Here is a 25,189-nt window from a genome sequence, read left to right on the forward strand (position 1 = left end):
ATGCAAATCATTTAATCTGATCTGGAGTCAATCCACATGGTTGGGAATTGATTTTGGACTAATTGGATAATTATGTTAGATGATCATGGTGTGAGAAGGTTCTATATCGGACACTTGAGGTCGGTTTATCGAAATGCGGGGTAGAAAAACAACAACCGAAGAACAACCAAAACGCCTGGCCCTAATCATTGGTGCCACCCTGTTTTAACAACATTTATGTATTTATGTATATTTAAATAAATATGTGTTTAAGCCTTATATTGCATATATTTAAATATATGGACATATTACAAAATTGGCCTTTTTGATATATTTCTACATATATGTTTATATATTTAAATATATGGAAATACATTTTGATAGCATGCTGTGGTAGCTAGTAAAATAAATGCCCAAATATATTTCATAAATATATGTTGCCATGTATTTTAATGAATGGAAATGTTTGCTTTTTACCTTAATACTGTAGCTAGGCTACATTAAAAAAAAATCAATGCATAAAACTACAAAGGTCAGGACTAAATCACAATAGCCTGCTGTGGTATACTTTGAAAAATCTGAATGAATGACTAATGACTGATAACTAAAAGAGTGCTTTCAATATTCTTCATTGTTTGCTCAAATAATTTGGTCCATTGTTGAATTGTTGTTACATGGGAGTCATCGGAAGGTCGCATCTGAAACAATATAATGTATATAATTACCTCTGTACACCTAACATCTGTATTTGGAAATGATGTCTTTGTACATTCCAATTGATACTTACGACGTCGATTCCTTCACCTCCAGTGTCCATTTTCAGACTCACAAGTTGACAGTTACCCTGTGGATAATGCTGAAACAGGTTGGCAGTTACCCTGTGGATAATGCAGAGACAGGTTGGCAGTTACCCTGTGGATAATGCAGAGACAGGTTGGCAGTTACCCTGTGGATAATGCTGAGACAGGTTGGCAGTTACCCTGTGGATAATGCTGAGACAGGTTGGCAGTTACCCTGTGGATAATGCTGAGACAGGTTGACAGTTACCCTGTGGATAATGCTGAGACAGGTTGGCAGTTACCCTGTGGATAATGCTGAGACAGGTTGACAGTTACCCTGTGGATAATGCTGAGACAGGTTGGCAGTTACCCTGTGGATAATGCAGAGACAGGTTGGCAGTTACCCTGTGGATAATGCTGAGACAGGTTGACAGTTACCCTGTGGATAATTCTGAGACAGAGGATCAGTGAAACAATTCCCCACAAGACGAAGAATAAATAAGGAGTTAATGTTCATGAACATATTTTAATCATTTCACATTTTTATTTGTCAAATGATTTGTAAACAGTGACTTTCACCGTGGCACCGTCATAGAATTCCACCTTTACAACAAGTCAGTTCGTCAAATTTCTGCCCTGCTAGAGCTGCCCGGGTCAACTGTAAGTGCTGTTATTTTGAAGTGGAAAGGTCTAGAAGCAACAACAGCTCAGCCGGGAAGTTGTAGGCCACAGAAGCTCACAGAACGGGACTGCCGAGTTGTGAAGCGCGTAAAAATCGTCTGTCCTTTGTTGCAACACTCACTACCGAGTTCCAAACTGCCTCCGGAAGCAACGTCAGCACAAGAACTGTTAGTCGGGAACTTGATTAAACGGGCTTCCATGGCCGAGCAGCCGCACACAAGCCTAAGATCACCATGCGCAATGCCAAGCATTGGCTGGAGCGGTGTAAATCTCGCTCCCATTGGACTCTGGAGCAGTGGAAACGTGTTCTCTGCAGTGATTCATCAAGCTTCACCATGTGGCAGTCCGACGAACGGATCTAGGTTTGGCGGATGCCAGGAAAACGCTACCTGCCGCAATGCAAAGTGAGAAATGGAAAGGAGTAATGCTCTTAGGGTGATTTTCATGGTTCAGGCTGTAAAGTTTGGTGGAGGAGGAATAATGTGCTTGGCCCCTTAGTTCCAGTGAAGGGAAATCTTAATGCTACAGAATACAATGACATTTTAGATGATTCTGTGTTTCCAACTTTGTGGCAACAGTTTGGGGAAGGTCTTTTCCTGTTTCAGCAAGACAATGCCCCCCCCCCCCCTGCACAAAGCGGTGCCACTCTTCAGAATTGTAGTCTGTGGATGTCCCGGAGTAGGCTGATACCCCGTTTCATCGACCCAAGATCCATAGGTAAGACTGTACAGAGCATTTAAGTATGCCCCCAATCCAATACTGAAGTCTAATACATCAACAGTGGGATTTCAACAGTTGTTTTTATTTTTGTGTAAAATTAAATATGGCCTGTTCCCATTATTTGTATCCGTTTGCATCACGTTCAATGGGGAACTTTTATTTTGAAGACAAACTGCAAATTCCACTATTGTGACTAATCCTTATTGTGCTAACTTCACATAGGTGTGAATTCCCGAAGTCAGTTGCATCCCGCAGTTGTAGCCTATAGCATGCTGCCGGCAGTATCTAAAGTGGCCAAAAATTGTGGTTAAGGCTAAGGTTAGATTGAAATCACATTGTAAGAAGATAAATTGTAGAAATAGGCAGCCTGTATGACTTTGTGGCTTTGGTAACTAGTGACGGCTTAGAATTAGCTTGACCCTATTTGCTGCCTGATGACACAGATGGCTTCATCAACAACAGTAATGTGTGATGTGTGAAAAGTTGTACAAAAAAATACCCGGTAAGTTAAACTAGTTACCCAGCCAAGCAGATACCACTAGTAGAGTGATTTTGGTTGTGAAGTGCATTAGTAAAAATGCACTTGGGGCTCCCGAGTTGCGCAGCTGTCTAAGGCACTGCATCTTGGTGATAGAGGCGTCACTACAGACCCTGGTTTGATTCCAGGCTGTATCACAACTGGCCGTGATTGGGAGATCTACAATTGGCCTAGTGTCGTCCAGGTTAGGGTTTAGCCGGTGTAGGCCGTCATTGTAAGTAAGAATTTGTTCTTAACTGACTTGCCTAGTTAAATAAAGGTTAAATAATAATACAATAAAAAAAATTAAAAGCTTTGTCCTTTCTTTAGAACAAAAAGCAATTTACCACTTGGCTGTAAATGGAACAGGGAGAACACTTGAATCAGGCTGGTGACATTTCACCTTCTTAACCCAGCCTGGTGGAACTAACCTGTCCCAATTCACCTTCATAACCCAGCCTGGTGGAACCAACCTGTCCCAATTCACCTTCATAACCCAGCCTGGTGGAACCAACCTGTCCCAATTCACCTTCATAACCCAGCCTGGTGGAACCAAGCTGTCCCAATTCACCTTCATAACCCAGCCTGGAGAAACACTGTGTATTCTGCACCAGGATCAGGGAACTCCTGTTGTATAATGGACACCACACAGAAAGGTATGACCACTCTGAAATGTTACCATGGTAACCCCATTACCACCACACAGAAAGGTATGACCACTCTGACATGTTACCATGGTAACCCCATTACCACCACACAGGAAGGTATAACCACTGACATGTTACCATGGTAACCCCATTACCACCAGACAGGAAGGTATGACCACTCTGACATGTTACCATGGTAACCCCATTACCACCACACAGGAAGGTATGACCACTCCGACATGTTACCATGGTAACCCCATTACCACCACACAGGAAGGTTTGACCACTCTGACATGTTACCATGGTAACCCCATTACCACCAGACAGGAAGGTATGACCACGCTGACATGTTACCATGGTAACCCCATTACCACCAGACAAAATGCAGATAGGCACAGTATCTGTAATGCCAAGAGTGTGCAAAGCTGTCATCAAGGCAAAGGGTGGCTACTTTGAAGAATCTCAAATATAAAATATATTTTGACCTCTTAGGGCTAGGGGGCAGTATTTTCACAGCCGGATGAAAAACGTACCCAATTTAAACAGGTTACTACTCTGTCCCAGAAACTAGAATATGCATATTATTAGTAGATTTGGATAGAACACACTCTGAAGTTTCTAAAACTGTTTGAATGATGTCTGTGAGTATAACAGAACTCATATGGAAGGCAAAAACCTAACGCGCGAACAAAATTGATTATTTGGAAATAAATATGAACTTTATTGAACATTTATTGCGGAGCTGGGATGCCTGGGAGTGCCTTCTGATGAAGATAATCAAAGGTAAGTGAATATTTATAATGTCATTTCTTAGTTTTCTTGACTCCAAGATGGCAGGTTTCTGTTTGCTAGTTGTTAGTGTCATCTGGGCTGTACTCAGATTATTGCAAATTGTGCTTTCGCCATGAACCTTTTTTGAAATCTGACAAAGCGATTACATTTAGGAGAAGTGTATCTATAATTCTGTGCATAACACTTCTATATTGATCAATGTTTACGATGAGAATTTACGTACTGTGTGTGCTCATTGTGCTCATTCACCGAGAGGTTTGGAGAGAAAACATTTCTCAACATTACGCGTCAATGTAAAATGCTGTTTTTTGATATAAATATGAACTTGATTGAACAAAACATACATGTATTGTGTAACATAATGCCCTAGGAGTGTCATCTGATGAAGATCGTCAAAGGTTAGTGCTTCATTTAGCTGTGTTTTGGGTTTTTGTGATGCATCTAGTTGCTTGGAAAATGGCTGTGTGGTGTTTCTTGTGAAGTTTGTGTCCTAACATAATCTAATTTTATGCTTTCGCCGTAAAGCCTTTTTGAAATCGGACAATGTGGTTAGATTAACGAGAGGTTTATCTTTAAAATGGTGTAAAATAGTTGATTGTTTGAGAAAATGGAATTATGAGATTTTAGCTGTTTTAAATTTGCCGCTCTGATTTTCCACTGGCTGTTGTCAAAATCAATCCCGTTAACCGGATGAGAACGAGAAGGGGTCCCATAGAGGTTAACACCTTTTTTGGTTGCTACATGATTCCATATGTGTTATTTCATAGTTTTAAGGTCTACACTATTATTCTACAATGTAGAAAATAGTCAAAATAAAGAAAAAACCCTGGAATGAGTAGGTGTGTCCAAACTGCTGACTGGTACTGTATATACATTCAACAATTTCATTCTTCTCGTATTACTCTGTAGGCTACTGACCTTTTCAAAACTTCCTCTGGCATCTCACCATACATTCTATCTGAATGTAGTTATTGAACTCAACCTGCAGGAGGTTTGTGTGTTGTGATTGAGTGGAGGAGGGAGTGGAGGGAAAACAACTGCTGGCAAGATTCTGACAGATGGGTGTGTCTTGGTGGTAGCAAGGATACACCCAAGACACACCCACATTAAACCACACCCCCAAACCAACTCAGGTTTGGCTTGTCATGGTCGCCTGCATTTCTTTAGGAGCAAGCCAAAACATTTGGCTAAATCAGTGGGTGCAGTTTCCCTTTAAAGGAGATTTGCCATATCAACATCTCGTGTAAGGCCAGATTCTGTTTCAAGAGACACCCAACCCCTCTCTAAAGCTAGCAAGCAACACATTGCTTGGCTAGTTAAGATAATTTTTTAATTCATTTTTTTAATTTTTAATTTTTAACAATAGCTTTGGCAATTAAATGATATTTAATACATACTTGACATTAACTGAACTCTACTTAACTTTAATTTTCATAACAATTCTTACCTTGGTTAGTCACACTGCACGTTTGTGGCAAGCTAAAGAAGAAGCTAGCTAGCTAGCTAGTTGTTTTAGCAAGCTTAATGAAAACTTTTGCTTGCAGTTGAAGAAATCTTTTCCACTGTCACCAAACAGGTTAAAAACATATTTTAATAAAATTTTATGAATGTTTAGTCAAATAACATAATCCAAGAGAAAGCTTTTTGGCATGATTTATCTTTTCCTTCTGAATAAAATTCTAAATTGTGAGGCTACTCTGTCAGTTGAAGCTGGGGATGGGGCTCGGGACCATTTCAAATTGTGATGGACAGCTCGGGACACCAAGGATGGACAGATAATATATTTACAAATATGTTCTACATTCAAGTGCTTTTCTAAATAAACATCTGGTTTATTTTTACTATGTTTCATAAGTGGCAGGTGGGCTATACCTCAATGGCTGCAGAATTCATTTTCCACTACAACTTGTGCATACAAAACACCACTTTAGAAACCTAATGCTGGGTACAATAGAGTTCAATAGAGACTCAACGAGTGGAGGAGCTATAGGAGGACAGGCTCATTGTAATGGTTGGAATGGAATAAATGGAACGGTATCAAAGACACGGAAACCACATGTTTGACTCCGTTCCATTTATTCCATTCCAGCCATTACAATGAGCCCATCCTCCTATAGCTCCTCCCACCAGCCGCTATTGGACTCTCAAACGCATCATCAGGGTAGAGAAGGTTGTCAGGTGCAAGTGTGTATTTTACAAATATATTTACATGTTAAACTTATATTTTATGAACTTTTAAGTTGTCATTCATTATTTTGTTGTCAAACTTGTCAAAGTATAGGGCTGAACTTGGTAGTTTTATGCATTGGATTTTAATGTAGCCTAGCTACAGTATTAAGGTAAAAAGCAAACATTTCCATTCATTAAAATATGGCAACATATATTTATGAAATATATTTGGGAAATTATATTACTAGCTACCACAGCATGCTATCAAAATGTATTCCATGTATTTAAAGATAGAAACATATTTGTAGTCATATGAAAAAGGCAAATTTTGTAATATGTCGATATATTGAAATATATGTAATATAAGGCTTAAACATATATTTAGATATCTGTAATTTACGTATACGTAAATACATGTACATACATGTTGTTAAAATATATATCAATATATGTTTCCGTTTGGGGAGGAATAGTCTATCTAGTCACCAATGAGCCAGGCGTTACGGTTGTTGTTTTTCTACCCCGCATTTCGATAAACCTCAAGTGTCCGATATAGAACCTTCTCACACCATGATCATCTAACATAATTATCCAATTAGTCCAAAATCTATTCCCAACCACGTGGATGGACTTCAAATGAAATAATTGCCAACAATTATTCTCATCAGCAGTATTAGCGTATTTTAAGGACATTATCGACATAAATATTTTACTTATTCATTGCCTGGTATTAACATTACAATGGGAATAATATGTATTTTGATCTAAGAAAATGTAACACATTAAAGAACAAAGTAAGGCATTTTTAATTTGTTATAGAATAAATTATGAGAATATGGCTTTTGCAAGCGCCAAAATCCCTCTCGAAAAAGTTGACAATCCCAAATTGCGTTTATTCATTAACACACCTGTAAAGAACGGAGCCGCAGTCCGGTAAAAACACAACGGAAAGCATCTCCATAGTAACGGACAAATCCACTGTCACACATTGTGTATGAGAGCTGGGTGAAGACGTTAATAACAGAGATGGATAAATTGGGTTATTTCTATAGTGAATGAAAATAGGCGAGCCATTAGTATTCTGAAAATAGTCTATATTTCACCCTCTACATTTTCTGATAGAAAAATGCCTATCATACCCATATGTTATTAACAGACAACGATTACGTTGTGAAATATCGTTGTTGATTGATGTTGTCTTGTTATGTAAGGACGAGACTGTTTCACTATGTCCTCCACAACGTTTCAAGGTCGAAGCATTCTTCTGAGACGGCATAATTATTTCAGATGTCTGTCTATCCTGTCTTTCCATTGAAAATTTAACGCTAAATTGCAGGTTTTGCAGAATATATTGTAGTCCGCAATGAGCATCCCAGCGGGGAATTTCAAGCGATAGAGATTTTTATTGTACACTTCTATTTTCTGCTTGGATTCATAGTCTTTCTCCTTCACGTGTCCTAATTGCCCCATTTATATAACCTCCTGTGATCAGGAATTGTCTGTTGGAGGCGATCAGCTTGAGAAAAACGAGGTGTAAAATCACTCATCTACAAATAGCATTCCCTGCTAAATAATAGGCTTTGTGAAATTAAGATTCGTATGCTGCGATTCCTCCACCAAAAACGAACGGACAACCAGACTGGAATGATTGAGACTTGTATCAATTACAGAACATTTCCTAGGATTTTCTGCCTGCATCAAACCCAGTGGATAATGCTGGAAATATAGGTCAATAAAAACAGTTTTTAGTTTTTTTTTAAACGCCTGGCCCTACTATATAAACCCTCTATTTATGCTATGGATCCCCATTCACTGCTGCCAAGGATTAAAACAATTATATCACAATAATGTTTGCAGCGATCATTATCATCAAAAACATCTAGGAAATGTCTTCTCTGTTCGCAGGTTGTTAATCTGCGATGGATTTAAAATCCCGTCCAGAGTCAGGAAGGGATTTATTTATGGAGATATGCATCCAGCCACAGATCCCCTGACTTCTTCAGTGACCTGGAGAAGAACAGAGGTGGATAGCAAACCAGGTAAATCACCTAGGAAACTGAGAGCAGCAGGTATCACCTTATGATGTACAATCTATTCCCAGAGGATAGCACTTAAAAATATTCATTTAAAACACTTTACCTGACAACATCAGTCATGCCTTTCTTCAAAGTCTTGACCTGATAGGGAACTCCATGTTTCTCACACAAAGCACGGACCAGAGGAGCCACCAGGTGGTAGTTATGACGGGGCATGGTAGGAAACAGACTGGGAGACAGAGGGGGAGACAGAGAGAGGCAGAGAGAGAGAGTGAAGGTGACAGAGGGAGAGAAAGATTAGAGAAAGGGGCAGAGAGAGAGAGGGGGGTGGGGGAGGAGGAAGGAGAGAGAGGGAGGGAGAGACAGAGAGAGAGAGGGGGGTGGGGAGGAGTAAGGAGAGAGAGGGAGGGAGAGACAGAGAGAGAGAGGGGTGGGGGAGGAGGAAGGAGAGAGCAGACGCTATCAGAGTTTTTCAGAGAAACCTCCGTTTCTGGGTAGGATTGTATCGATATTGTATCTAAACACTATTACTAGGTAGAGTAATTAGTACAAACAACTGTTAAGTTATATTTAAGATCAAATGAAGCTGAATACTGCTTAAACTATAATTTTAGTATGTCAGTGACCTGATAAATGACCATATAAATACAGTATATACTGTTGACAGACAACAGTAAGGTGGGATATTTGTTCCACTTACTGGTGTTCAATCTGAAAGTTGAGGTGTCCACTGAACCAGTCGTTGAAGGTTGACTGTTCAATGTTGCAAGTAGCGCTCAACTAAGACCACAGAAAGAGACACGTTATAGCTCCCTCTGCTGGAGAACTACGGATGGCACAGCCCCAGAAAACACTCCTGGGCCTGTATTCAGGACTGCTGTTACAGGATCAGTTTAGCCTTTTAAGATGATAATGAATAGGAATGTAAGGACAGGGGGGACCTGATCCTAGATCAGCCCTCCTACTCCAAGACACTGTGTATATGGACCCAGTTGTCTCGTAATGATGACATGTTACCTGCATGGTGAGCCAGTCCTGGTGTCTCTCATGATCCATCTCCATAGGAAGATGATTCATCTGGGTCACCCATACAAACCAGTGGCTTTCCAAAAACCTATATATACAGTACAATATTCACAATACAATTATTCAGCCACAATATTATGTTACATTATTACATCAAGCACAGCATTGTGCTGTTGTCTAATACTGTAGATAGTTTGAATACAATGAATGAATGAGTTAATCTTTGAGCTCCCTCTCAGTTCATACTTTACCTGACGAAGCTGATCAATGCTACTGAGCCAAAGAAACCAAAGAAGGGATAGTAACAGCAGAAGAAGCGAAGGTAGAAACTCATCGACCACGCCAGATCCTTTACAGGAGACAAAGATTGGTATTAGGCCAGACATTATCACACCTGGGGTTCCTACCAAAGCAACAATCATCACACCTGGGGTTCCTACCAAAGCAACAATTATGTTGATTAGGAAGTTGGTCATTTCTGATGGTACACTAACACTGAGTGCCTGCTGCCAACATACGGATTCAAATCTCTGACACTTTAACAATTAAAAATTGATGTAATAAATGTATCACTAGTCACTTTAAACAATGCCACTTTATATAAATGTTTACATACAGTGAGGGAAAAAAGTATTTGATCTCCTGCTGATTTTGTACATTTGCCCACTGACAAAGAAATGATCAGTCTATAATTTTAATGGTAGGTTTATTTGAACAGTGAGAGACAGAATAATAACAAAAGAATCCAGAAAAATGCATGTCAAAAATGTTATAAATTGAAAGATTTAAAGATTTCTGGCTCCCAGGTGTCTTTTATACAGGTAACGAGCTGAGATTAGGAACACACTCTTAAAGGGAGCGCTCCTAATCTCAGTTTGTTACCTGTATAAAAAGACACCTGTCCACAGAAGCAATCAATCAATCAGATTCCAAACTCTCCACCATGGCCAAGACCAAAGAGCTCTCCAAGGATGTCAGGGACAAGATTGTAGACCTACACAAGGCTGGAATGGGCAACAAGACTACAAGACCATCGCCAAGCAGCTTGGTGAGAAGGTGACAACAGTTGGTGCGATTATTCGCAAATGGAAGAAACACAACGGAACTGTCAATCTCCTTCGGCCTGGGGCTCCATGCAAGATCTCACCTCGTGGAATTGCAATGATCATGAGAACGGTGAGGAATCAGCCCAGAACTACACGGGAGGATCTTGTCAATGATCTCAAGGCAGCTGGGACCATAGTCACCAAGAAAACAATTGGTAACACACTACGCCGTGAAGGACAGAAATACTGCAGCGCCCACAAGGTCCCCCTGCTCAAGAATGCACATATACATGCCCGTCTGAAGGTTGCCAATGAACATCTGAATGATTCATTGGCAATGAACAAGGATTTAGTGCCCCCAGGTGTTAGCATAATCATATCTATCCTGCCCTGCCTTTCTAAGGTCTACAAAAGCCAAGTTAACTTCTTTGGGATAGGGGGCAGTATTTTCAGGGCCGGATAAAAAACGTACCCGATTTAATCTGGTTACTACTCCTGCCCAGAAACGAGAATATGCATATGATTAGTAGATTTGGATAGAAAACACTCTAAAGTTTCTAAAACTGTTTGAATGGTATCTGTGAGTATAACAGAACTCATATGGCAGGCAAAAACCTGAGAAGATTCCATGCAGGAAGTGCCCTGTCTGACAATTTGTTGTCCTTCTGTTGCATCTCTATTGAAATTACAGCATCTGAGGTGTTACGTGACACTTTCTAAGGCTTCCATTGGCTCTCTAAAGCCACCAGAAAGTGGAATGGGGTGTCTGCTGTCTCTGGGCAAAGTATAGGATCAGAGTTTGTAAGTGGTCTGCCTGGGGACAGTGAGACTGGAGATGCGCGGTCACGAGAACTCGCCATTTTTTCTTTCTCTCTTTGAATGAATACAACGTTGCCCGGTTGGAATATTTTCGCTATTTTATGAGAAAAATAGCATAAAAATTGATTTTAAACAGCATTTGACATGCTTCCAAGTACGGTAATGGAATATTTAGATTTTTTTTTGTCACGAAATGCACCCGCGCGTTACCCTTCGGATAGTGACCTGAACGCACGAACAAAAAACGGAGGTATTTGAATATAACTATGGATTATTTGGAACCAAAACAACATTTGTTGTTGAAGTAGAAGTCCTGGGAGTGCATTCTGACGAAGAACAGCAAAGGTAATCCAATTTTTCTAATAGTAATTCTTAGTTTAGGCTGCCCCGACGTTGGCGGGTCTGAATAGCTAGCCTTGATGGCCGAGCTATGTATTCAGAATATTGCAAAATGTGCTTTCGCCGAAAAGCTATTTTAAAATCGGACATAGCGATTGCATAAAGGAGTTCTGTATCTATAATCTATCCAGCAAAGAAAAAAAATGTATGAAATGTATGAAATTGTATGAAATGTATGCATTCACTACTGTAAGTTGCTCTGGATAAGAGCGTCTGCTAAATTACTAAAATGTAAATGTATAATTCTTAAGATAATTGTTATGTATTTTGTCAACGTTTATCATGAGTAATTTAGTAAATTCCCCAGAAGTTTTCGGTGGGTATGCTAGTTCTGAACATCACATGCTAATGTAAAAAGCTGGTTTTTGATATAAATATGAACTTGATTGAACAAAACATGCATGTATTGTATAACATAATGTCCTAGGAGTGTCATCTGATGAAGATCAAAGGTTAGTGCTGCATTTAGCTGTGGTTTGGGTTTTTGTGACATATATGCTTGCTTTGAAAATGGCTGTGTGACTATTTTTGGCTATGTACTCCTGACATAATCTAATGTTTTGCTTTCGCTGTAAAGCCTTTTGGAAATCGGACAATGTGGTTAGATTAACAAGAGTCTTATCTTTAAAATGGTGTAAAATAGTTGATTGTTTGAGAAAATTTAATTGTGGTATTTTAGTTGGTTTTGTATTTCGCGCCGTGCGATGCCATTGGCTGTTGGCTAGGGGTTCCGCTGGCAGAACGTCTGTCCTCAACAGGTTAACAAACAGATCACAGAACATTTCGAATCCCACCGTACCTTCTCCGCTATGCAATCTGGTTTCAGAGCTGGTCATGGGTGCACTTCAGCCACGCTCAAGGTCCTAAACAATATCATAACCGCCATCGATAAGAGACAGTACTGTGCAGCCGTATTCATCGACCTTGCCAAGGCTTTCGACTCTGTCAATCACCACATTCTTATCGGAAGACTCAACAGCCTTGGTTTCTCAAATGACTATCTCACCTGGTTCACCAACTACTTCTCAGACAGAGTTCAGTGTGTCAAATCAGAGGGCCTGTTGTCCGGACCTCTGGCAGTCTCTATGGGGGTGCCACAGGGTTCAATTCTCGGGCTGACTATTTTCTCTGTATAAATCAATGATGTCGCTCTTGCTGCTGGTGATTCTCTGATCTACCTCTACGCAGACGACACCATTCTGTATACTTCTGGCCCTTCTTTGGACACTGTGTTAACTGACCTCCAGACGAGCTTCAATGCCATACAACTCTCCTTCCGTGGCCTCCAACTGCTCTTAAATGCAAGTAAATGCATGCTCTTCAACCGTTTGCTTCCCACACCTGCCCGCCCGTCCAGCATCACTACTCTGGATGGTTCTGACTTAGAACATGTAGACAACTACAAATACCTAGGTGTCTGGTTAGACTGTAAGCTCTCCTTCCAGACTCACATCAAACATCTCCAATCCAAAGTTAAATCTAGAATTGGCTTCCTATTTCGCAACAAAGCATTCTTCACTCATGCTGCCAAACATACCCTCGTAAAACTTACTATCCTACCGAGCCTCCAACACTCTACTCAGCAAATTGGATGCAGTCTATCACAGTGCCATCCGTTTTGTCACCAAAGCCCCATATACTACCCACCACTGCGACCTGTATGCTCTCGTTGGCTGGCCCTCGCTTCATATTTGTCGCCAAACCCACTGGCTCCAGGTCATCGATAAGTCTTTGCTAGGTAAAGTCCCGCCTTATCTCAGCTCACTGGTCACCATAGCAGCACCCACCTGCTCCAGCAGGTATATGTCTCTGGTCACCCCCAAAGCCAATTCCTCTTTTGGCCTCCTTTCCTTCCAGTTCTCTGCTGCCAATGACTGGAAAGAACTGCAAAAATTGCAGAAGCTGGAGACTCATATCTCCCTCACTAGCTTTAAGCACCAGCTATCAGAGCAGCTCACAGATCACTGCACCTATACATAGCCCATCTGTAAATAGCCCAACCAACTACCTCATCCCCCATACTGTTATTTATTTTATTTATTTTGCTCCTTTGCACCCCAGTATCTCTACTTGCACATTCATCTTCTGCACATCTATCACTCCAGTGTTTAATTGCTATATTGTAATTATTTTACCACTATGGCCTATTTATTGCCTTACCTCCCTTATCCTACCTCATTTGCACACACTGTATATAGACTTTTTCTACTGTATTATTGACTGTATGTTTGTTTATTCCATGAGTAACTCTGTGTTGTTGTTTGTGTTGCACTGCTTTGCTTTATCTTGGCCAGGTCGCAGTTGTAAATGAGAACTTGTTCTCAACTGGCCTACCTGGTTAAATAAAGGTGAAATAAATAAAAAATATATATAATTACTCTCTCGTGGAAGCCTTATGTTCCAGATGGGAATGATGAGGATTAAGTCTACATTTATTTGGTATGACATCTCACCACCCAGTCCCGTTGTGAAAACATGGTCCGGAATATCTGGATGTTGAAAAACACTGGAACGATTAGTGGAGGTCCAACTGAAAGACAGAAGGAAAATATTGGTATTACATACATACATCAGTGGTCTATATTTTACTTGTATGTGTTCAATGGAAGTTGATGTGATTTATATACAGAAATCCATGAAACGTGTTCAGAAACTTACTGAGGAAGAAGTACTGGTGTTGGTGATGGTAGGGCATGTACTTCAACTTCTTTATACCATACTGCAATAGACAGAGACAAGGAGTCAGATGGATCTTACACAGAAACACTAATACCGTTTTAACACTACTGAGCCAAACTGTTACATGGATATCATTACATGGTTATTTCATGAATATTACATTCATTTAATGAACTATTACATGGATACCATTATATGGTTATTTCATGAATATTACATGAATCTAATGAACTATTACATGGATATTTGAATATTACATGAATATTTAGATTATTATTCAAATATGACATGGAGTCAGATGGGTCATAAAGCACTAAGGTTGTGGGTCCAGTTGGGGCAGGGTTCACAAATATAATATATTGATATCTACCTCTACAGGCTGTGTGTCTCCCAGGACGAAGACATGCAGTGAGTTGATATCAGGATCTTTACGAAACACGTTGGGTTTAGCATGGTGCTGGAAGTGACGATGGTTCCACCAGTTAGCAGAGGCACCCTGGAAACACACAGCTAATGTTACTTATTAATGGTACACACAATTACACTTACTGTAACTTACAACTGTTGGACACTACACGAAGTAAGGCTAATGTATAGCAGTCAACTTGGAAATGTAACACTGGTGAATGTGGGAAAGTGAAAGGGAAAAGTTTCCTGAACAAAGATTTAACATAGTCCTGGAGTAAAATGTACTTTCAAAGGAGATCATCCATTGAGAATGGTTTTCAGTCCAGGACTGGGTTTAAACTGTGTCCGGTTAACTTATCCAAAGAGTAGCAGAAAATCAGCCTATAGAAACAGTAATGTCAAATGTCCAACCATTGTCCAGTAGCCTACCTTTAGGTGTCCAATGACAAACTTGTGCAGTTTGTGGTTCCAGCTGGATTTCTTGCAGACTGACAGGTGGCCGTAGTCATGCTGCAGCCAGCCAGCCTGGGCCTGAGAGGGAAAAAGAAAGGCAGATTTTGAACGGTGTCTGAAAGGTGGTTTGGTAACCTTATCTCTCTTCTCCCTCTTTTACCCCTGCCCCGCTACAAAGTTTCTCCCTGCAGGCGGTCACTGAGTCCGAGTTGATAAGGGAGTTTCTGAAACTTGACCCCCCCAAAAAAATTGAGTCAGATGGTTTAGACCCTTTCTTCTTTAAGGTTGCTGCCCCTATCATCGCCAAGCATATCTCTGACCATTTTTAACCAGTCTCTCCTCTCTGGGAAGGTTCCCATTTCTTGGAAAGCAGCCACGGTCCGTCCTTTATTGAAAGGGGGAGATCAAGCTGATCCTAACTGTTATAGGCCTATTTCTATTTTGCCCTGTTTATCAAAAGTGTTGGAAAAACTTCTCATTAATCAACTGACTGGCTTTCCTGATGTCTATAGTATTCTCTCTGGTATGCAATCTGGTTTCTGCTCAAGTTATGGATGTGTCACTGCAACCTTGAAGGTCCTCAATGATGTCACTATTGTCCTTGATTCTAAGCAATGATGTGCTGCTATTTTTATTGACTTGGCCAAAGCTTTTGATACGGTAGACCATTCCATTCTTGTGGGCCGGCTAAGGAGTATTGGTGTCTCTGAGGGGTCTTTGGCCTAGTTTGCTAACTACCTGTCTCAAAGAGTGCAGTGTATAATGTCAGAACATCTGCTGTCTCAGCCACTGCCTGTCACCAAGGGAGTACCCCAAGGCTCGATCCTAGGCCCCATTCTCTTCTCAATTTACATCAACAACACAGCTCAGGCAGAAGGAAGCTATCTTATCAATTTATATGCAGATGATACAGTCTAATACTGAGCTGGCCCCTCCCCGGATTTTGTGTTAAATGCTCTACAACAAAGCTTTCTTAGTGTCCAACAAGCTTTCTCTGTCATGTGGTTTGGTAAGAAGAATGCCCCTCTCCCTACAGGTATGATTACTACCTCTGAGGGTTTTGAGCTTGAGGTAGTCAGCTCATACAAGTACTTACTAACCCTGATTCAGATGACCATCCTACCCATGCTAGATTATGGAGACATAATTTATAGATGGGCAGGTAAGGGTGCTCTCGAGTGGCTAAATGTTCTTTACCATTCAGCCATCAGATTTTCCACCAATGCTCCTTATAGGACACATCACTGCACTCTATACTCCTCTGTAAACTGGTAATCTCTGTATACCCGTCGCAAGACCTACTGGTTGATTCTTATTTATAAAACCCTCTTAGACCTCACTCCCCCCTATCTGAGATACCTACTGCAGCCCTCATCCTCCACAAACAACACCCGTTCTGCCAGTCACATTCTGTTAAAGGTCCCCAAAGCACACACATTTATGGGTCGCTCGTCTTTTCAGTTAGCGACTGGAACGAGCTGCAAAAAAACACTCAAACTGGACAGTTTTATCTCAATCTCTTCATTCAAAGACTAAATCATGGACACTCTTACTGACAGTTGTGTCTGCTTCGCGTGATGTATTGTTGTCTCTACCTTCTTGCCCTTTGTGCTGTTGTCTGTGCCCAATAATGTTTGCACCATGTTTTGTGCTACTACCATGTTGTGCTCCTGCCATGTTGTGTTGCTACCATGCTGTGTTGTCATGTGTTGCTGCCATGTTGTTGTCATGTTCTTTTGCTACCATGCTGTGTTGTCATGTGTTGCTGCCATGCTATGTTGTTGTCTTAGGTCTCTCTTTATGCAGTGTTGTCTCCCTTGTCGTGATGTGTGTTTTGTCCTATATTTTTTTTCATTATTATTATTATATATATTTTTTTAAATCCCAGCCCCCGTCCCCGCAGGAGATCTTTTGCCTTTTGGTATACCGTCATTGTAAATAATAATTTGTTCTTAACTGACTTGCCTAATTAAATAAAGGTAAATAAAAATTAAATGTAAAAATTCAACCTTATGCCTAACCTAAACCCTTACCCTAACCCTTAATCTTAACCTATTCATCTAATTCTAACCTTAATCCTAAACCTAACCCCAACCTTAGTCCTAACCCTAACCTAATCCTCTAATTCTAACCTTAATCCTAAACCAAACCCTTACCCTAACCTTAATCTTAACCTATTCCTCTAATTATAACCTCAATCCTGAACCTAACCTTAACCCTAACCTATTCCTGCGCCTGTCTCCAATCATTTATACAACGTGACACTTAACCCTAACCTTCGAACCCTATGCCTAACCTTTGAATCTGCCTGTCAACTATCTTCTTGTACTCCCTAATAATATGGTAATGGTACCTGAGACGTGGCCAGCATGAGGGAACAGAGCAGTGTGAGGCTCCAGCTGGTCCCCCAGACCCAGAGCAGGCCCAAAGCCAGGGCCTCTAGTAGCAGGATGTGGCCCAGGTAGAGGCTGAAGAACAGGAGGCGGGCACGGAGGAGACCCTCCCTCTCCACATGGTCACGCAAGGCCTGGAAGTCCTGCACCAGAGCTGCCTGTATGGGTTAGAGGTGATCAATAATCAATGAAGATGTATGAAGTAAGTCTTTCTCAATTAAACTGTCCTTGATTTGAGGAGGCGAGGTGATAGGATGCAAGGAATTGCAGAAAGACCAACTGTGATAGAGCAAAGTAGATGAACCAGGAGGAAGGCGGCTGATGGTAGAGAGATGAGAATTGAGGGAGTGGAGGGGAGGAGAGGAAGAGAACAGGGATAAGGACAGTGTAAATTGAGAAGAGAAACCTGTAGAGAAGAAGAATAGAATAAAACTTCATTATTCATCCAGGATGGACATTTTTCTTTAGCATCACCTTCATTAAAATAATCACATACACATACAGTTGAAGTCGGAAGTTTACATACACCTTAGCCAAATACATTTAAACTCAGTTCACAATTCCTGACATTTAATCCTAGTACAAATGCCCTGTCTTAGGTCAGTTAGGATCACCACTTATTTTAAGAATGTGAAATATCAGAATAATAGTAGAGAGAATGATTTATTTCAGCTTTTATTTATTTCATCACATTCTCAGTGGGTCAGAAGTTTACATACACTCAATTAGTATTTGGTAGCATTGCCTTTAAATTGTTTAACTTGGGTCAAACGTTTTGGGTAGCCTTCCAAAAGCTTCCCACAATAAGTTGGGTGAATTTTGTCCCATTCCTCCTGACAGAGCTGGTGTAACTGAGTCAGGTTTGTAGGCCTCCTTGCTCGCACACGGTTTTTCAGTTCTGCCCACATATTGTCCATAGGATTGAGGTCAGGGGTTTGTGATGGCCACTCCAATACCTTGACTTTGTTGTCCTTAAGCCATTTTGCCAAACTTTGTAAGTATGCTTGGGATCTTTGTCCCTTTGTAAGACCCATTTGCGACCTAGCTTTAACTTCCTGACTGATGTCTTGAGATGTTGCTTCAATATATCCACATAATTTTCCTACCTCATAATCCATCTATTTTGTGAAGTGCACCAGTCCCTCCTGCAGCAAAGCACCCCCACAACATGATGCAGCCACTCCCGTGCTTCACGGATGGGATGGTGTTCTTTGTCTTGCAAGCCTCCCCCTTTTTCCTCCAAACATAATGATGGTCATTATGGCCAAATAGTAATATTTTTGTTTCATCAGACCAGGGGTCATTCCCCAAAAAATTATGATCTTTGTCCCCATGTGCAGTTGTAAACTATAGTCTGGCTTTTTTATGGCGGTTTTGGAGCAGTGGCTTCTTCCTTGCTGAGCGGCCGTTCAGGTTAAGTTGATATAGGACTCGTTTCACTGTGGATATAGATACTTTTGTACCTGTTTCCTCCAGCATCTTCACAGGGTCCTTTGCTGTTGTTCTGGGATTTATTTGCACTTTTTGCACCAAAGTACGTTCATCTCTAGGAGACAGAATGCGTCTCCTTCCTGAGCGGTATGACGGCTGCGTGGTCCCATGGTGTTTATACTTGCATACTATTGTTTGTACAGATGAACGTGGTACCTTCAGGCGTTTGGAAATTGCTCCCAAGGATGAACCAGACTTGTGGAGGTCTACAATTTCTTTGTGAGGTCTTGGCTGATTTCTTTTGATTTTCCCATGATGTCAAGGAAAGAGGCACTGAGTTTGAAGGTAGGCCTTGAAATACATCCACAGGTATACCTCTAATTGACTCGAATGATATCAATTAGCCTATCAGAAGCTTCTAAAGCCATGACATCATTTTGAAGAATTTTCCAAGCTGTTTAAAGGCACAGTCAACTTAGTGTATGTAAACTTCTGACCCACTGGAATTGTGGTCCAGTGAATTATAAGTGAAATAATCTGTCTGTAAACAATTGTTGGAAAAATGACTTGTGTCGTGCACAAAGTAGATGTCCTAACTGACTTACCAAAACAGGCGTTGGCTTTCTTTAAAAAAAAATACAGTCTGCATTCTCTGTAAAAAAAACTTAGCTTGTCGTCAATTTGTGTCCCTAGGTGTTTAAAACACTCAACCACCTCCACTGGTTGGTCATTCAGAGACAGTGGTTGGGACATTGGTAAGTTGTTGCCATTGATGATCAGCTCTTTTCCACATTGATGTGGAGGGAGTTTGCCGGACATCATTCTTGAAGGTTGTTGGTCTGTTTTAAAATAGCTGTCCCCATCTGATGAAGCATCTTTAAAAAAAAAAAGATTCCTACCAGAGCCATGTCATCCGCGTACATAAAAAAGGCTCACATTGTTTCCTCGGATCTTCATCTCATTAGTGTAGATAGAGAACAACAACAACGGTGAAAAGACACACCCCTGGGGAGCCCCTGTGTTCAGGGTCAGTTCATCAGAGAGGGCCCCGTTCATGAGGACCCTCTGTGTTCAGGGTCAGTTCATCAGAGAGGGCCCCGTTCATGAGGACCCTCTGTGTTCAGGGTCAGTTCATCAGAGAGGGTCCCATTCATGTGGAACCTCCGTGGGCTGTCAGTTAAAAAAGTCCTTGATCCAACCTGCCAGGCCTCCGTTGACGTTCAGGTCCAGTAGTCGTTTCAGCAGTGTGTATTAAAAGCTGAACTAAAATCAATAAATAAAATGGGATATTATTTTGCATGTTGAAGATGACTAGCCACCATGTTCACCAAGGTTAGGGTAGCATCCTCAGTCCACTCTCTGTGCCTTATAGGCAAACTGTAACGGCTTCAGTTGATCTGCTATGGACAGGGTAAGGTGCTTACTGACAACCCTTTCCATGCATTTGGCCAAAAGGGGCGTGAGGGCCACAGGTCGAAAGTCATTTGGTGATTTGGCCCCTGATTTTTCAGGCACTGGTACAATGGTCGACAATCTTCCAGGATTTTGGCACTGTACAGGTGCTCAGCAGGAGTTGAAACAGTTGTGTGGAGCAGACCAGCTCAGACCAGCTCAGACCTGCTCAGACCAGCTCAGACCAGCTCAGACCAGCTCAACCAGCTCAGACCAGCTCAGACCAGCTCAGACCAGCTCAACCAGCTCAGACCAGCTCAGACCAGCTCAGACCTGCTCAGACCAGCTCAGACCTGCTCAGACCAGCTCAGACCAGCTCAGACCTGCTCAGACCAGCTCAGACCAGCTCAGACCAGCTCAGACCTGCTCAGACCAGCTCAGACCTGCTCAGACCAGCTCAGACCTGCTCAGACCAGCTCAGACCTGCTCAGACCAGCTCAGACCAGCTCAGACCTGCTCAGACCAGCTCAGACCAGCTCAGACCAGCTCAGACCTGCTCAGACCAGCTCAGACCAGCTCAGACCTGCTCAGACCAGCTCAGACCAGCTCAGACCAGCTCAGACCTGCTCAGACCAGCTCAGACCTGCTCAGACCAGCTCAGACCAGCTCAGACCAGCTCAGACCAGCTCAGACCTGCTCAGACCAGCTCAGACCAGCTCAGACCAGCTCAACCAGATCAGACCAGCTCAGACCTGCTCAGACCTGCTCAGACCAGCTCAAGAAGAGGAAGAAGAAGGGTAAGGAAATAGAAGAGTAGCAGGATAAGATGTAAGACTCCTGAATAGATAAACAGACAGCGGGCAGCAGGGCATCTGGGCACATAGACAGGCTGGTATAATGTGCCCTAGTTATAGGGGCATCTGGGCACATAGACAGGCTGGTATAATGTGCCCTAGTTATAGGGGCATCTGGGCACATAGACAGGCTGGTATAATGTGCCCTAGTTATAGGGGCATCTGGGCACATAGACAGGCTGGTATAATGTGCCCTAGTTATAGGGGCATCTGGGCACATAGACAGGCTGGTATAATGTGCCCTAGTTATAGGGGCATCTGGGCACATAGACAGGCTGGTATAATGTGCCCTAGTTATAGGGGCATCTGGGCACATAGACAGGCTGGTATAATGTGCCCTAGTTATAGGGGCATCTGGGCACATAGACAGGCTGGTATAATGTGCCCTAGTTATAGGGGCATCTGGGCACATAGACAGGCTGGTATAATGTGCCCTAGTTATAGGGGCATCTGGGCACATAGACAGGCTGGTATAATGTGCCCTAGTTATAGGGGCATCTGGGCACATAGACAGGCTGGTATAATGTGCCCTAGTTATAGGGGCATCTGGGCACATAGACAGGCTGGTATAATGTGCCCTAGTTATAGGGGCATCTGGGCACATAGACAGGCTGGTATAATGTGCCCTAGTTATAGGGGCATCTGGGCACATAGACAGGCTGGTATAATGTGCCCTAGTTATAGGGGCATCTGGGCACATAGACAGGCTGGTATAATGTGCCCTAGTTATAGGGGCATCTGGGCACATAGACAGGCTGGTATAATGTGCCCTAGTTATAGGGGCATCTGGGCACATAGACAGGCTGGTATAATGTGCCCTAGTTATAGGGGCATCTGGGCACATAGACAGGCTGGTATAATGTGCCCTAGTTATAGGGGCATCTGGGCACATAGACAGGCTGGTATAATGTGCCCTAGTTATAGGGGCATCTGGGCACATAGACAGGCTGGTATAATGTGCCCTAGTTATAGGGGCATCTGGGCACATAGACAGGCTGGTATAATGTGCCCTAGTTATAGAGGCATCTGGGCACATAGACAGGCTGGTATAATGTGCCCTAGTTATAGTAGATGACTGAAGATTACACACTACTTCTCTAGGAGGTAAATCTTGTCTTGAAATATCTTCATCCACATTACACCTGCTCTTACCACACTCTGACACATTATAGAAAGTAACATTCGGCACAGCATTCTGTCTGAGAAGCATGGAATTCCCTATCAGCCAGAGAAAGACAGGCCTCACATTGGTCCCTGGGTCCCTACCTAAACCTACAGTATGTTAGAGTGGGCGTGGGGCTATGTCAGAGGGAGAGATGCTGTAGGCTTCACATTCTATGTTTCATTATGTAGCCTACAACAATGTATGTTATGTAGAGGGAGGGAGAGAGAGAAAGATGGGCCTCCTCACATTTTTCCCATGGTCCTGGCTGGGCTCTGTCGGTGCCAGCTCTCCAATCAGCAACGGCTTCAGAAACTTCCTGACAAAATTAGCATCGAGATGGAATGCGGAAAATGCTTCCTACAAATCAGAGATATAGATTAATTAATCTAGAAATACATACAAATGTCCTTTATTTGCCTCTCAGTTCATTTAACAAATATTTTTAAAAAGTAAAAATAAATACTAATTAATTAACTGTGAGATTAGTTAAGAGATTATCATGAAATTAGGATCCAGCAATGTAAGATCCACTAACAACTAGTGTAATATGTCATACCTACAACATTATAACATTTTCAAACAGTCTTGGAAAAGCTTGAGAACATTTGACCAACAACTTCCATAGTTAGACTACTAACCGTGGCATCTTCTCCAGCAAAGTGACTGATGACCCTGATGCCCCCCGGGTGTCTCTTCGCCCACTGGGTAATATTATAGACCTTCCTGTCGATGACCAACCACTGGTCGCCTCTGTGGGAGTGCCTCTGGACCTCTTCCCAGGTGTAGACTGCACTGCCACCTCGCCCTCCACCGGGCCCAACCCCGTCACCCTTAGCCGGCTCGCCTGAATCAGTCTGCTGGCCTCCGCCCCCCATCCTCGGTTCTCTCTGCTCCACTCACACCGTCGCTGTGTCAGCTACGCTCTGTCCAGTCTGTCCACCTGAAGCACACTGAGGACCAGTCAAATGCAACGTACAGAGAGGAAGTCAGGGAATGGAATCAGAATCAGATGATGCTGTCTGAGCCAAGCCACACCTACATGGTGAAATGGTGTGACTCTTCTGCAGGTTGATGTTTATTGGGATGAATCTTGTCCTGGAGGCAGAAATGAACAGTTTCTGCTCATGGGCCAGCTTCAAAGTAAATGAAAATCACCTATATTTAATAAATTCATGAAAACAAAATTTGATTTTTGGTCTTAATTTAAGATCAGGGTTGGGTTTAAAATCTAATTGTATGACTGTGACTGTGCAAACTAGTGACCATTCTGCCTCCAGAACAACATTCATGATGAAAAACGCTAACCTGCGATTCTTCTGCCAGAGGGAAGGGAGATGTTTTCCAGACAGCGTTGTACAACAAAATATGTTGTTCAATTGATTTGCTGAAAATATCGAATGAAGAATACCTGTAGAGGCGCAGGAATGTTAGCCAGGCTGGGTTCTGTAATTCTGGGGAGTTTCTATTCTAACAACATCGAAACCATTAAATATGTTGCTGAAAATATCTAATAACGAATACCTGTAGCATTCTGTATGGAGTTCCTATTCTAATCTAATGTTGAGCATCGATGCAATTTACCACGATGTTTATTTGTAACATTATATTAGAATAGAGACAAAGAGCATTGAAATGTTCTCATCAATAAATAATAAAGAAAACAGAGATGCGCCATTGTTTAGGCATGGACTCCTCTTCCGTTCCGCATATGTTCCCCGAGTTTTATATGACACACAGTGCAAACCTTTATGAGTGTTTCATTTGAATGTCTCTATAATGACACGCATGATAAAATCTAATAGTCCGTTGTCGTGTCAGCCGTTACAGAAATCCCCAGGCTACATGACATAACATTAAATCAGACTATATTGTTATCAACAATATAACGCAATTATACAATGATGATGTGTAAATAGAATGAATAGAATAGCTGCACTCACCAACATATCCAGATGTGCAATCCTCTCTCTCTTTTCCTAGCTCCTCTTATTCATAAAAATAAATGTACTTCTTTCTGATCACCAGTCTCATCATCTATCCAATCAAATCATCAGCAGGCTCCTAACTGTATATTTCGTTACATAACAAACTTTTCTTCCCCCGGTCATTCACCCACCCACAATTTCCCTAAACAATTCCATGCGGATCATTCGAGTCTCTCGTCCAATGGGGTTGTTTCACTAGACCGCTGGCATATCTGTGATTGGTTCACTACAGCCTTTCCGAATTGTAAAAAAAAAAAAGTCCGTCCCTATCAATCTGATTGGCCTTCAGGACTGTCAAAGGCTTGCCTATTCCAACCAATCAGGACGCTCTTGGACGCCCTCACGCTGACACAAGAAGAAGAAGACAACACCTTTTATGTTTTCTCCAGCTGAAGTTTAACACTTTTAATTCTTCACTTTACTTACATACGTGTTTTTTTGTTTTAGAGATCCATCAATCCACTCCGTTCAATAAATGTAACCCGAGTCATCATTATTCTAGTGCATAGAAATGAAATAAACTAAACATTTGCCGTGCTACCCTTTTACAGTCATAAAGGGTTAATTTAACTACGGTATTAGTGTAAGGAGTTACAGTCTACAGCCCATAAGGGTTAGCTAAGGTATGGTGCGCGGCCTTTGGACATTAATAAAAATGAGTAAAGTCCCCTTGATATGGATTTTTTCTCCTGTTCTCTTCATGGAGTTCTTGATTTGCGTTTCTCCATTTTCATTTCTCCGCACCACACACACCCCAGTAGCATCCACCGGTCACGTACAAGATAAGAATACCATTTCATACACTTCAATAAAACTTTG

At 41.8% G+C, this 25,189-nt stretch overlaps 1 protein-coding gene and 2 long non-coding RNA genes across 4 annotated transcripts; 1 reads left to right on the plus strand and 2 right to left on the minus strand.

Annotated features, from left to right (window-relative positions):
* Nucleotides 1-412: 412 nt before the first annotated feature.
* Nucleotides 413-1,130, minus strand: LOC115192937 (uncharacterized). The gene is made up of 2 exons (XR_003878020.1): nt 767-1,130; nt 413-677 (listed from the first exon to the last, which is right to left on the minus strand). It is a non-coding gene; the product is annotated as an uncharacterized LOC115192937 (long non-coding RNA).
* LOC115192938 (uncharacterized) lies at nt 669-1,278 on the plus strand. The gene is made up of 2 exons (XR_003878021.1): nt 669-844; nt 1,117-1,278. It is a non-coding gene; the product is annotated as an uncharacterized LOC115192938 (long non-coding RNA).
* Nucleotides 1,279-7,066: 5,788 nt separating this feature from the next.
* On the minus strand, nt 7,067-24,467 carry LOC115192934 (fatty acid desaturase 2-like). 2 transcript variants are annotated; one of them, XM_029751894.1, is made up of 15 exons: nt 24,326-24,467; nt 23,691-23,793; nt 23,425-23,480; nt 23,024-23,335; nt 22,632-22,742; nt 17,504-17,701; nt 15,127-15,228; nt 14,660-14,785; nt 14,269-14,329; nt 14,064-14,140; nt 9,598-9,695; nt 9,338-9,434; nt 9,021-9,100; nt 8,424-8,549; nt 7,067-8,291 (listed from the first exon to the last, which is right to left on the minus strand). In XM_029751894.1, the coding sequence occupies exons 4-15, from the start codon at nt 23,258-23,260 to the stop codon at nt 8,240-8,242; spliced, it is 1,365 nt and encodes a 454-aa protein (XP_029607754.1). In that variant the 5' UTR covers nt 23,261-23,335; nt 23,425-23,480; nt 23,691-23,793; nt 24,326-24,467; the 3' UTR covers nt 7,067-8,239. The 2 variants fall into 2 exon arrangements, with proteins under 2 accessions (XP_029607754.1, XP_029607753.1); XM_029751893.1 differs by lacking the exon at nt 23,425-23,480.
* Between the last annotated feature and the right edge of the window lie 722 nt (nt 24,468-25,189).

The sequence above is a fragment of the Salmo trutta genome, chromosome 4 (genome assembly GCF_901001165.1).
Source record: "Salmo trutta chromosome 4, fSalTru1.1, whole genome shotgun sequence".
Taxonomy (NCBI): domain Eukaryota; kingdom Metazoa; phylum Chordata; class Actinopteri; order Salmoniformes; family Salmonidae; genus Salmo; species Salmo trutta.